At 51.8% G+C, this 13,650-nt stretch overlaps 5 protein-coding genes across 5 annotated transcripts; 1 reads left to right on the forward strand and 4 right to left on the reverse strand.

Moving 5' to 3' along the window:
* Window positions 1-127: 127 nt before the first annotated feature.
* GMORB2_3406 (Protein of unknown function (DUF3455)) lies at window positions 128-1,148 on the forward strand (the record flags this gene model as incomplete). Its single annotated transcript, XM_035465382.1, has 2 exons — window positions 128-248; window positions 463-1,148. 2 exons carry the CDS (start codon window positions 128-130, stop codon window positions 1,146-1,148), a joined length of 807 nt encoding a protein of 268 aa, XP_035318647.1.
* A 1,235-nt stretch (window positions 1,149-2,383) lies between these two features.
* Window positions 2,384-4,048, reverse strand: GMORB2_3407 (uncharacterized protein; the record flags this gene model as incomplete). The annotated part of the gene is made up of 5 exons (XM_035465383.1): window positions 2,384-3,018; window positions 3,141-3,455; window positions 3,526-3,592; window positions 3,675-3,807; window positions 3,936-4,048. 5 exons carry the CDS (start codon window positions 4,046-4,048, stop codon window positions 2,384-2,386), a joined length of 1,263 nt encoding a protein of 420 aa, XP_035318648.1.
* Window positions 4,049-5,323: 1,275 nt separating this feature from the next.
* Window positions 5,324-6,014, reverse strand: GMORB2_3408 (low molecular weight phosphotyrosine protein phosphatase; the record flags this gene model as incomplete). Its single annotated transcript, XM_035465384.1, has 3 exons — window positions 5,324-5,581; window positions 5,724-5,815; window positions 5,876-6,014. The coding sequence occupies 3 exons, from the start codon at window positions 6,012-6,014 to the stop codon at window positions 5,324-5,326; spliced, it is 489 nt and encodes a 162-aa protein (XP_035318649.1).
* A 1,640-nt stretch (window positions 6,015-7,654) lies between these two features.
* GMORB2_3409 (4-amino-4-deoxychorismate lyase) lies at window positions 7,655-8,353 on the reverse strand (the record flags this gene model as incomplete). The annotated part of the gene is made up of 1 exon (XM_035465385.1): window positions 7,655-8,353. The coding sequence occupies one exon, from the start codon at window positions 8,351-8,353 to the stop codon at window positions 7,655-7,657; it is 699 nt and encodes a 232-aa protein (XP_035318650.1).
* Window positions 8,354-10,384: 2,031 nt separating this feature from the next.
* On the reverse strand, window positions 10,385-12,119 carry GMORB2_3410 (uncharacterized protein; the record flags this gene model as incomplete). Its single annotated transcript, XM_035465386.1, has 4 exons — window positions 10,385-10,712; window positions 10,777-11,591; window positions 11,669-11,852; window positions 11,926-12,119. 4 exons carry the CDS (start codon window positions 12,117-12,119, stop codon window positions 10,385-10,387), a joined length of 1,521 nt encoding a protein of 506 aa, XP_035318651.1.
* Between the last annotated feature and the right edge of the window lie 1,531 nt (window positions 12,120-13,650).

Consider the following 13,650-nt stretch of genomic DNA (forward strand, 5'->3'; position numbering starts at 1 on the left):
ACCTCGATCAGAACAACTTTTCATCTTGTCATCTCTCTCTTTTTTTCTTTAAAGAAAAGGAAAGAACGAAAGAAAAAAGAAAGAAGAAGAAAACACATCTCTTCCAACAACAACACACAGCGCCGATATGATTGCCAAGTCATTCATCAACCTCGCCACAGCTCTGCTAGCAGGTGCTTCTCCCATCACCGATGCTTCATCATGCAGTGCTGGCCGTCCAAAGCCAAGTCTTCCTTCTACAGGCGGTGGTACGTTTTTTTTTTTTTTTCCATCTTTATTCTTCATCCTCACTCCGTTCGCACGTCTTCTTCACATCCCTCTGTTCATCCTCACCTCGTTCGCATGTCCTCTCTACACGTTTCTGCTCTTCACCTTCCCTCGCACATCCCCCCCTACCCCCTCCCTCCATCTCTTCTTCTTCTTCTGCTTCTTCTGCTTCCTCTCCCGTCTGACACCGTCCAGACACCGAGCTCCAGGCCCCGTCCGGCAACCTGACCCTCAAGCACATTGCCCTGGGCTTCGGCATCCAGAACTACACCTGCGCGGGCGTCGACGCCACCCCCAAGGCCACCGGCGCCCTGGCCGTCCTCTACGACATCACCGACCTCTACCCCGGCCAGACCTACCGCTCCCTCCCGTCCGTCGCCGCCTTCCAGCAGCTCGGCGTGACGGCCATGTACGGCTGCGACGTGCCCCTCAACCTCGACTCGTCCGCCCTGACGGGTTCGGCCGGCATCATCCACCAGGGTGCCGACGCCGCCGCCCCCTTCCCGGCCGACGCGCCCCTCGAGATCGATGCCGACGCCGCCGCCGCCGCTCTGCCCTCCTCCCTGTCCTCCGCCGCCTTCTCCGGCTCCATCCCCTTCCTCGGCCACCACTTCTTCGACGCCAGCAGCGTGCCCAACTTCGTCCTCTCCGACCTCGACTACGTCGGGTCCAAGGACCAGGAGGTCCCCGCGCCCAAGACGGCCGACAAGGGCGTCGACGGCACCGGCGCCGTCAGCTGGCTCCGCCTAGGGCCCAAGGACGGCACCTACGGGGCCAAGGAGCTGTACCGCGTCACCACCGTCGGCGGTGCCTCGCATGGCTGCTCCGAGGAGGGTCGAGACAGTACCACTTATACGGCTCAGTACTGGTTCTTTGAGTGATTCACACTTCTGTCTTCTTTGCTCTCTTCATTCCTCCGTCTTTTTTCTTTTCTTTTTCTTTTCTCGGAGGAAAAGGCGAAAATAATTGGCGTTTTCTTCCCCCATCATGTCTATTTTCACTCTTAGTTACAATAATCTTCAGCACAGTTTCTTGTCTTTCACTTGGGGAGTTTTCTTCTTTTCATTTCTTTTCTCTTCTTGTCGGTCTCTACAGAATCAGTTGCATCGGTATTTTAGACTATTAGAAAAGACCAAAAGCGGGAATCAGTTGTCAATACTCACTCTTTCTCACAAAAAAAAAAAACCCCCCCATTAAAAAGAGAAAAAAAAAAGAAATTCATCTGATATTGAATCGTCTATTTTTTTTTCTCCCCCGTTGTTTGTTATGAATATCTATTTACACCTTATTATATTAATAATAATCAATACCCGTCAGAATCCAAATCTCTCTCAACTGATTCATTGGCCATCGTCAACCCAATCCCGAGACTCGGACGTTTCACCACGCACCACGGGAACCCGATCGGGCGGCTGCGAATCGTAAAATTAGTAGTAATATATTACAGGCCACACGTCTATGACCGATTGCACGACATGCCGCTGCATATGGATGGCCATGCGTTTGATCAATCGCGATAATGTCAAATAAGAGGGCTAGGAATCGTACATTGCAGCATGGTTCAATGCTGTACAGCTTCGGAATTGTAGTCGTGGCCATGCATTCATAGCAACAACAAACAACATGGCGGCTAATAAGTGATGAACGTACACACACACACACACACATGACCCTCACTATATTACAGCTTATTCTATTCACCATCGTACTGCTTCCACCGTCACGGCCTGGCTCTCCGGTTTAATCCATTCATCCTTCTGTCCTTTTTCTCTTCTTCACCTGACTCCAGCCAAAAACAGTATATGCAGTCTAAGAGTACCAGACATGTAACAATAAAGGAGACGGCATATATATATATATATATATATATAAAGGGGGGATGAGTTTGGTCGGCTCTTCATTGAGAACCCGCCCAAGAAGAAGACGCAGAAAGTTTCAAGAGACCCCGCCCAAAGAAAAGTAGAAATCCAATAACGTAATCTGGATGGCTATGAGATGAAAGAGAAAACAGCAGACTCAATACACTCACCCTCCCCTTTTTTCCCTATTCTCAAAAACACTCGGGGCTAAATTTGGAAAGAGAGAGGAGAAAAAGAAAAAGAAGGAGGGAGGAAGCCTACCTCATCCCGGCGTCAAGACCACCGGCAAGGTCCTGCTCCAGTCCGTTGCCGTGACTCGCATACTCCTGGGGACGAGGATCCTCGGTAGTCCACTGGTTGCCACTCCCATCATTAGGTATGGGCACCTGTGCACCCTGCTGCTGTGCGGCCAGGGCAGCCTGGTTAGAGCCACCGGGCGCGGTCCTGACCGTCTGGCGGAAGCGGTGGACCTCGTCGAGGATGAGGTTGCGCATCTCGCCGACGTCGTCGATGACCTCGAAGTCGAAGTTGAAGGTGGTGGGGCAGTCGGGCTCGTCCGAGGCGTCGTGCCAGATGTGCAGGTACGGGTGCTTCAGGGCCTGCTCGACGCTGATGCGGCTGGTCGGGTCAAAGGCCAGCATCTTGTCCAGGAGATCCAGGGCGTCCGGGTTGGCCTGGGGGAACAGGCTCGGAAAGGTCTTCTTGGGCATGAACGGCAGATTGCGCACGTACTCCTGCGCGCGGGGAGAACCGATGCGGTTCAGCGTCTCCTCGTTCGGCGTGCCCAGAATATGAAGGATCTGGTTGAGCTGGTCGACGTAGTCACGGCCCTTGAAGAATGGCCTGCCACCCAGGAGCTCAGCGAGGATGCAACCGACGGACCAGACGTCGACTGTAAGCATCACGGGTCAGCTGATGTCTTCTTCTCCCTTCCTTCCCTCTCTCCTTCCCTCTCGGTCTTCTCGTCCCTCTCTTCACCCATATTCCCCGCATCTGCACCCGGTTAAGACGTACTAGCTTTGGTGTAGCTCTGGAAGCTGAGCATGATCTCGGGAGCGCGGTACCACCTGGTGGCGACGTACTCGGTCATGTATCCCGAGTTGACATCCGGATCGATGGAGAAGCCACGGGCCAGGCCAAAGTCGGCAATCTTGAGCTCGCAGTCGGCATTGACGAGGAGGTTTCCGGGCTTGAGGTCGCGGTGGAGAACGTTGGCCGAGTGGATGTATTTGAGGCCGCAGAGGATCTGGTAGATGAAGGATTGGAAGTGGGCGTCGGTAAGAGGCTGACCAGACCGGATAATGGCAGCGAGGTCGCACTCCATGAGTTCTGCTCTGCAGTCAGCCCTGAATCCCCACCCCCCCTCTCTCTCTGTCTCTCCATCTTCTAGTTAACTGACCCTCGTATAGATATGTCTCGTTAAAGTTGTCGGGACGCGGGATGTCCATGTCGTAGAGGCATGTTATCTAGAGAGAGCATGGTCGGGTTAGACGAGACACAACACACTCGGGAGTGGGGGTGACAAGAGACAAGAAGGGGCAAACACACGTTGCGGTGGCCTCGAAAGTGCTGAAGGAGCTTAATCTCACGCAAGGCGCGCTTTGCGAGAATCTTTTTGCTGAAAACATTGGTAATCTTCTTGATGGCGACGCCCTCGCCAGTGGTGTTATCCACGGCAGCGCTGTTTTTTTATCCCATCATTTGTTCATCGTCAGCGCATTGGCGGGGTGGGGGGGGGGGGGGGGGGGGGGGGGGGAGGATAGGGAGAGAGGTGAGTGTTGGAGAAGAAGGAAAACACGGTAAACTCACCAGACGATACCGTAGGCTCCCTGACCGAGCTCCTTGGTGACAGTGTATCGATCTTCGGCAACAAAATCTTGGTTGAAGACCTTGAACACCTTTCGGCCAGCGAGATCACCCATTGTCGTTTGCGCGTTCCGTAGCAGGTGAGGGGTTGGTTGGTTATGACGTTGTGTCGTAGAGTCAGAGAGACGAGCGAGATAGGGGCCCCAGCGATAGAGCAAGAAAATGTTCGCAAAAGGAGCAATATTAATAACAGAAGAGCAACCTTTCCATGCAAACAGAAGAAGGAAATATACTTGAGCAATGACAAAGAGTTTCTTTCTTCTTTTTTTTCTCGTATATGGATAGATGCAGAGGGAGAGAACTGGAAAGTACAAAAAGTACTCGTAGCACTCGTAGAGTCGTAGAGGAGAAAGAAGAGACTGAGGGGTCGGGCGGGGAAGAAGACAGAGAGAGACGGAGCTCTACTTGGTCAAAGGAAGGAGGGACCTTTTGGTTCTTTCCTGATTTGCGCCCCCGCAGCTGCACGTTGCTCGTGCGTGATGTTGATGACTGATGGAATTAGCCGTACACTTGCAACTTCAGTAACACAGATTGACAGTAGAGGTAGTAGTACCATATCATGTATAGGTCCCGTACTCCGTGATGCGTCTATAGAGACCAAAAAGGTCAATGATTCTAAAAGTAGCAACCTGTTACTGTTTATGACTGTCTTCCTCGATAAATTAACTGATATCCGGAACTAACCTTTAGGTACCGTTACTAGTCTCTGGTATTAGATCTCGGACTCTTTTTTTCTAAGAATACACTCGTATTGTTTCACTGTCATCGTCTACCAAGGCGCCAGTACTCTCCAGCCAATGACGCAGCCTCTCTCCTGTCCCCTGTCCTGTCATTCTACTCCGTATTATTATTATACGACTATGTAATACTACTACAACCAAATGGCATTCTTTAGTCCTAGGCGCGCGCCAATATATAATATATATATATATATATATACCAAAAAAAGAAGAGCAGTATTGATCTCTTAATATCAATGCTAATCTCTTCTCCTTCATGTACAAGTAAATCGTCCAAGCAGTTCCAGAACTACAGCTTTGTTCTATTTCTGCAATGGCAGTGCAGCGGTTTCGTATTCGTGACAATCATAACCCGAGGAGGGGGGCCATCATGACACGTGAAATGCTGTGCTCCATCATCATGGTTGGTTCAGGTATCTGTGCAAATCAAATGCAGTAGTAGTATTGTAAGTCTATCTGTTATTTCATTTCGCATGACTACTCCTCCTCTTCATCCTCATCATCTTCTCTCTGTTCATCTACCTCTTTCCCCATCCCGCCTAAACCTCTCAACCTCACCATCTCCGCTGAATAGTATTACTCTCGACAAAGTTATTCCCCGATGACCTCTACCAGAAAGTTCTTGGAGAACCTCAGACACTGCTCATACGCCTTCTCGAACCCGTCCGTCCCTCCATAGTACGGGTCGCTCACCGTCTCCGCCTTACCCGGCCGTCCGCTCCACTCCCCAAACAGCATCACCTTGGCCTTGGCATCCGGGTTGCCCCTCTGCATGCGCTGGAGGTCCGAGAGGTTCGACCGGTCCATGGCGAAGATGTAGTCGAATTTGTCAAAGTCTGTCGACCGGAACTGTATCATGTATAATTTTTTTTCAAAAAAGTGTCAGCAGCCACACGCATGCACACACTCGCACACTCTCTCTATATCTCCCTCCCCCTCCCCCCTCCTTCCTGTCTCCTTGGATGACGTGGCAAGGTATCTTTCAACATACCCGTCGAGCCTCGTGGTCAAAGCCGTGGATGCCGTTGTCCTCGAGTGTAGATAGGGTCCGAGAATCGGGCATGTCGCCAGTGTGGTAAGCAGCTATTCACAGCGTCAGCAGTCCATCACTCTCCTCTATCTCGTCTCGATATGTAGACTCACCCGTCCCGCAAGAATCAACCTTGCCGATCTTTCCCTTGTACTGCGGCTGCTGCGCCATGTGTTGGAATATTCCTTGGGCCATGGGTGATCGGCAAATGTTGCCCAAGCAGACGAATAGCACCGAGACAGGTTCAGGCATTTTTGTTGTCTTTCTCTTCTTCCTCGTTCCCTCCTCTTCAACCTTGCTCTCTTTTTTTCTTTCCTTTTTTTCTTTTTCTATCTTTTCCTGCCTGCGATCTGTTCTTCCTCGTTTCCGTATCGCTTCGTCGTCGGGTCTGCGCGTGCGGAACCACGGGAGGACGGGGTGTAGAGAAGAGCGGGGCGAGAGGTTAGAGAGAGAGAGAGAGAGTACAAAGTCTGCGGTCTCGGGCGCTTTGATTTGTAGGGAAGTGAGAGAAGAAGAAGAGAAGAAGAGAGAGAGGCCTCGCTATTGTATCGAGAAAAGGACAGACGTGATAAGGAGAGGAGTCTGGATGGCTGGAGAAGAGGAAGGGAGAGGAATAAGAAGAGAAGAAGAGAAAAAAAGAGTATTAGATCATTTCACCCCACCGCTTCCCACCTCCCCCGGTCCTGGCTGATTGCAATCCTTGGAGGGGCAATAAAGCTCTCCTACAGTACTATTTGCACTGCACTTAATATGGCCAGGCTAGAAGGGGAAGAACAGTGTGGAGCTTGCATGCTATGACATCGTCATAGCAAGCAGTATTAATAATAGTCAGTGCCTGTATCCGTACCACTCCAGTACGAGTCGATGATGGTAAACCTCGACAGAGAGCACCAGCGGTATTATCATTGCATAGGCATCGATTGCACGCCTCTTTATGGGATATTACTTGATGTGTGCTGTTGTATTGATGGTAGCTTTATTACTCCGTACTCGTACTGCTATTCTGAGGCGTATCATCTCACTCGGTAACATTGTAATAAACCGGACAGGTGAATTTGAGGAATAACCGCCGTCGGGGGTACGCCCCTTCCTAGGTGGACCGGCCATATTAAAATCATTTCATCTTTAGCTGGCATCCTTTCCCGCTGGGCTTCTATAATCTGCGACGTGATGACTGGCAAGACTATGATCCTCCCGCCTGGGTCAAGACCGGAAATCACTTAATATCTGGGGGATGGCCTTCGTACTCATCTGGTCTTCATTTCTTAGCTTTCCCATTGTTATTTTTTTTTTGGCGTGCTTTTATTTATTTATAATAAATATATGAATCATCTTGATGTATATAATGTCCATGCCACCACATTCACATGTTGGGGGATCACATGATACTCTAACGACAATTGGAACACACACACACGCACGCACGCACACAGAGCTGAGTGCATCGGTAGAGACATAATTGTAAACATGGTGAATTTGTACATTTTCTCGCAACTTGTGCAACGAGAGAAATGAATGTGTTTCGATACAGTGGCACGCGGCATATCCTCTCCCAACCCGTCGCCCAAGTCAGTCATATATAGAGTACCGAAAGAACATTGTGTGTGACAAGAAGTAACAAGCCAGAATAAAAAGACCAAGAAAGGCGCCTTGCTAGGATAGACAGTAAAAAGCAACAAAAGTGTGGAGTATACAGTAAAGGTTACATGGTTTCCCGATTCCCTGTTTTCCAGGGACATGAGAATGTCACATGGCGGTCAAGAGGAACAGTCAAGCCCCCTGGCACGCCTCCGAGAGAGGTGGTGGTGTGTGTGTGTGTGTGTGCGTGTGCAACGCAGGAGAGGATGGAAAAGGGGGCTCAGGGGGAAGAAGAGTCGTCATCATCGTCATCATCATCCCCGCAGCTGGCGTTCCCGCCTGAGCGTCTCGAGGACTCCGATGACGCCCGTGTTGCGGATACGCTCGAGGACGTGACGCATGCCGTCGCGGCTCTTGCCCAGCTGGTCCCGCGTCTTGTTGGAGGCCATCGACTCGATGGTGCTGCCGATGCGTCTGGCACCCCAACCACCGGCCAGGCCTGAGAGCCAGCCGCCACCGCTTTCGCTGGTGGCACTGCCGCTCTTGAGGCTGCCGCGAATCTTCTCGCCCAGCCGGGACCGGAACATGACGCTGGTGGTCACATCCGTCTCCTGCTCGGCCTTTAGCGAAGGGATGCTGAAGTTCTGCCTCTCGACAACGGACAGCACGCCCGTAAAGTTGAGGTTCTTGCTCTCGCTGCTCATCCAGCCTTCGCGAATATCCACGACGCTCGTCTCGAGGACGTACGAGGCCTTGTCACCCGATCCCCCGCCCGTCACGCTGGCCGGTAGGAGCTTGTACACTGCGCTCGGCATCCGACTCTTCTTCAGGTGGATCCTAGTCGTGTGAAGCCGCTGCGTCTCCGGGTCGACATGGGCCTCGATGGTGTCGGTGCTGAGGACGTGGGAGGCGAAGGGGTTGAGTCGCGGGGACGAGTACCTCAGGAAGTAGGCGAGGGTGACGGTCGGGAAGGGGTGCGAGTAGGTGTGCGAGGTAGAGTGTGTGAGAACCATGATGGCGTCTCTGCCCTTTCTTTCTCTTTCGGATATAAAGAGGGTCTTCCAATCCAACTTGTCTCTTCTCTGCTCTCCCAGAGCGTAACCTTTCTCAATGGATGGTGTCAGGCATGGGCGCACAGGAAGAAAGCCGGTCAGTCAGCTCTCGTCGTCGTCGTCGTCGTCGTCGTCGTTGTCGTCGTCGTCGTTGTCGTCGTCGGCTCGGAAAAAAATGGAAGTGGCGGGTGTAAGCAAGCACAGCCCGTAAATTGCCGAGGCTAACGCGCAAAGAACTGAGGAAGGAATTGAGAAACGGGTATTGGTCACAATTGTCGGATCAAAGATGAGAAAGAGGAAGAGAAAAGGAAAGAAAGAAGGAGAGGGACCAGAGGAAGATAAAAAGGGAAAAGAGGGGTTGAGCCACTGCCTGCTTCTGAGGGGGATGGCGTGGTGTGGTTCGGTCAGGCAATTCTGTGGAAGTCGTTCGACCAGGAAAAATCCCAAGGGAAGGTGCCATCGACCGTCGTAACCTTTTTTTCTGCATTCCCCCGTCTTCCGTGGGCTCCAGCGAATCAGGGGTAGCACTGAAGCTTCTGATTGGGCTCTGGTGCGGGGTACCCACCATCTTCCCTCCAGAAACGCTATGCTTATTCACGTGACCTTCTCACGCGAGCTTCGCTACTCGGCTTAATAGCCACTCATTATTAATCTGAAGTCATTCATTTGGACCATTTGGACCCTCGAGAAACGGATATATGGTATACCTATGGGCATCGGTACTGCCATACGGATTACAGTATGGTATGGAGAAAAAGTACGGCGATATCCGTAATAAGAGCAGCAGCAGCAGCAGCAGCAGCAGCAATAGTAGTAGCAACAATATCAATATCAGAGATATAATCATGCAACAATCACTGCACTCCTTCATCTAGGCTTCTGATAAAGCGATCACCACTAGGGCAACGACGGCAGCAGCAGGCGGAGGAAGAAGGTACGCGCTCCGTCTCTCCGGACCCTTCAGAGTCAAGGGACTGCCTTGTTTTTCTCTATCATTTGCTGGTAAGCCGACACCCGGGATTTTGTTGTTTACAATGTAGTGTACGGATATCTTCAAATACCATCACACGAGGCCGCCGGCAGAGCCGAAAGATAGACATAATTCGACCCTTCGTCAGGGACAGGGCTGTCCGCGTCAACGCTGATTTCGTAGCATCGCGATGGTTCCAGATTGAAGACAACAACCTGATCGATACCGCACAGCATATTGCCCTCGATGGAAGAGCAGCACGTGCCGGCGATAGACCGGGTAAAATCAACAACTGTTACTCTTTCCACCAACAGTTGGGGTGCGATGACATCCAGTTCGTGTAGATACATGTGGTGGACGCTGTCGCGATGCATGAAGAAACCGTTGAAGGGGCAAGACATTCGAGGGAGACACGTTGGTACAGGTACTAGGCAGAGTACTTCAACCACCGATAGAGCGTCGCATGATCAACTAATCGTTTTTGTGTGTCTATCGAGGCTTTCGTTTCTTTGGGAAGCAAGAGGCTTTATATTTCTATTTGATCAGAGATCAAGAATTGACAGGCCCGTACGCGAACCAACGGCTGTGAGAAAACGATACTGTATTTTGGCTATCTAGTGCCATCGTTGAAACTTGAGTAGTCTATCCACATCAAGCACACGCCTAGGACCGACCAAGCCTGCCGTTGCTCAATCTAAGCACAACAAGTTGAGAATGGGCGATGGCAAGCGCGGAAACAAGGACCAAGGAAAAAAAACAAGAACAGAGGAGAGTAAAGAGCACAAGTAGTCAGGGGGAAAAAAACAGTTATGATCATGGAAGAAGGCAGCTGGAGGAAGACCAGTCTTGCATGACTTTAGCACGTCGCATAGGTTGGATGTCAACAGGTTCCTCAGTGGACCTCCGGACTGAGGGGAGGTGCAACACCGGCATTGTCGTTGGCGCTGTCTCTGATGGCTTTGCCAGCTGCCCTGCCCGTGGACAGTTTGTACATGCTGCGGAGAGCCAGGCCGACAGTTCTTTCACGGAAGTGATGGCGTCGCATGGTCTCGTTCCTCGGCCTGGCATCGGGGGAGGAGGGTCGGGCTCAGGCACTCGGACGTCATCGTCTCCGCGCTAGGGCCAGAGTCCGGATCGGCTCGACTGGCGGCAGCAGGGCCGACATCGGCGGAAGTGTTGGTTGATGAACGGGACTCGCGTATGGGAATGGGAGCTCTCCCCTCTCCCTTCACCATGGCTGAGATGCTAGCAATTGCAGAAATCTTTCGTACCTGGCGACTACCGGTGCTGACGGTGGCCGGATCGTCACCTGAAGAGCCGCTCCTGCCCTGCCCCCCTCCTGGAGCTTCTCTTTCCGTCCCGAGTGCTCGGGCCACCGGCCGTGGCGGGCGCCGGGTTTGGGGGGCTGGCCTACGGCGTCTTCGAGTCACCGACTTTCTCGCCTTCGGGATCGTCATCTGGGTCGATGAGTCCCCGTCCAAATATCTTCGCCGATGGAGGTATATCGGGGAGATGGCGATGCAGCTCATTAGGCGTCTCGCCCGCGCCCGACAGGGCTGCAATCTTTACCATCGCCCACTGCGCGTCCACAACATCCTTCATGTTTTTCTCGTCTTCCCTATCGATGCGGAATATCTGTTGGCGACTATCTTCCCATAGCCGACCTTGGTAATCGCGGGTCATGGACCCTCGGCAAGAATGCGATGGCTTCTGCGCCAGTGATTGCCTCAGCGATTGGGCGATGTCGTTGATGGCATGGTCCGTGCTGATGTCGACCCGTCGTCTGAACTCGGCTGTCTTGGCATCAGCAGGAGACACGTAGTGAGCCTGGACAGACTCGGAGATGGAACCGGGGAGCCAGTTCCATTCCACAGAAGCCTCAACGAAGTCGCGCTCGGAATCTGTTTCAGCCGCGTCCGGTGAGTGATCCGTAGTGCCGATCCAGCGGAGACCAAAGTGAGCCTTCGCCCAAGAAGTGTGCAGAGTCGGAGACAGACAGATCATATTCCATGATTTGTCCGAACTCGCGAGCTCGCCATTCTCGGGAGTAAAGAGCTCCAGCAGGCGGCTCCGAATTTCAAGGCTCATCGTTATCGCTGACTTTCCAAGAGCGCGCCGAGTACCATCGCGATTGCCTTGTGAACCGTTTACGGCAAATGGCCATATGTGGCCAGCCTCATGGACAGTATCAGAGGTGAAGAGACATCGAGAATAGTCCCTGTCCCGGACCTACATGGAATTATTTAGCGAGTGCATGGTGTATGGTAGAACGGGTTCCAGCTGGTACATGTCTATGTGTTGGATACCTTTTGCCGGATTGCCGCGGAGCGGTTTCGCGTGCCATCGGCGCGGCCTCCTGGCTGGTAGGCGGCGTCACCGTCGCTGCTGCTTGCGCCGCTGCTGCTGGTTCCCTCCTGAGGCCGTGTCCTCGCGATGGACGTTCTAGCGTGGGAGGATCGTGTTTCCTTCCGCTGAGCGTTCTGAGGGTTCCTTTGCAAGACTATTATTCACATGGTTAGAGAAGACGAGAGGACTGACCAACAAAGGATGGGACGGGAATCACCTGCATATGGCTAGGAGGTACTCAGTCTGATAAAGAGTGGCCAAGAGGTCGTCTCCGGAGCTGGCATCGACAAAGAGAACGAGGCGGGAAAGGTCCACCGTCAAAAGCAGCGCAAGATGTATCTGATTCAAACGGAAGTTGCGAAATTCCTTTGAAATCTCTACCGGCGCAGAGCGCTCCCATAGATGAACCATCTAGACGATCTTTCTATCCAGACGAAGTCGGGCCTCGATCTCCTCTGGGGGACAGATTTGCTCCTCGGTGGGCGAGAATTGCGGAACTGCAGTTATCTGGTTATCCACGTCGTCGATGGATGCAAGACTGTTCGATGGACAGTCCAGAAAAAAGTCTAGGTTCCGGTGACGATGCTTTCGTTCTTCTGCCGTGACTTGGCGTTCCCTCAGGAGTGGCATGATGGCCGAAGTGAGGTGCGGTTCAGGAGATGGTGATCGGGAGGAAGGAGAGCTCAATATAAGAAAGAGAGAAAGAGGAATGTTATCCTAGGCGGACGATTATTGAAAGCAGGTAGTTCAAGGTCGTTGCCACTCATAGTCGCCTTGTACGCAGCTGTGGCTGAACACCCAGGGTTGACTGTTTGCCTTCAATGCTTATAGCCGCTTAATTTGTGCGCAGCTGCTTTCACTTACAGCTTGCGTTTGCCTTTCAAATGCATTTCCAGAATAGAGCTTGGCAGGATCCTGTATTTTCCGCTAACCACGTTTGTATTACGCACCAGTCAGGAGTTCTGTCATCGGGCCATTGTGCATCAAGACGATCGCGGGGTATGCTTCAGCTGTGATGCATCCCGGAACGATACGACTGCGTAAAGCCTTGACATTGATGAATTTCGCGTACCTGCAGTTCAATCTTCTATCAGGATCAGCCACAGTTAAGGATGAAGCATAGCGTATGAGCTTTTGCTGCAGAAGTCGATGCAGGTGCTTATTTCCGCGTCCACGTAACTCCGTACAAGTGGAAAGAGCGAACAAGGTCACTTTGATACCCCTGCGCGCTCCTGCGAATCTCTAACGCCCGAATGTTCAGTCCCAATTTCGTCACAGCCGATATGCCTCTCATTGCCTTTAAGATGGCTAAAAAGAGTATAAGTAGGAAAGAAGAGGGGAACATCGAATACAGAGAGTATCAGCCGACCGGATAGACATACGGCCGTGGCAAACCGCCGCCATTTGCTGATATATCAATCACCTTAACACTCCTGTCACACAGAAAGAGGCATGTTCGTCTCTTTTTTGGTCTGTCTTGTGGAAGGCCGATGGTTGATGTATGTTGTTGGTTGTGATTGTTCTATGCTAGAAGGAACGGATCTGACGTTATCATAGCCGAGTCCCGCCTTACCTAAGCTATAGATGAAAACACAGTAAAAGAGTATGACAACGGGCCTGCTTACCACGATCAGCAACCATTATCACTAGTACCAAGTCGTCAAGCGTTGACTAGATACTAAGCGTCGTCCCCTGAATATCATTCATCTTACCTAGAGTAGTTCATTTCGTAGGATAATAAATATCACCTGTCCATCCATTATTTATGGTAAAATAATATCGCGATAAAGTCGGTCGCAGTATGTGTTGGCTAGCAATCATTCCTTTTTAGAAGGAGTGCGTAGTGACTAGGCCAAACGCGGCGTGACCGCCGCTTTTCCTGCTGGCCGTTGAGTATTCTCGTCATTGGTGGACCGGTGATGCAGGAGTCAGGACAGTGCGT

The sequence above is a fragment of the Geosmithia morbida genome, assembly GCF_012550715.1.
Source record: "Geosmithia morbida isolate 1262 chromosome Unknown scaffold_18, whole genome shotgun sequence".
Lineage (NCBI taxonomy): Eukaryota > Fungi > Ascomycota > Sordariomycetes > Hypocreales > Bionectriaceae > Geosmithia > Geosmithia morbida.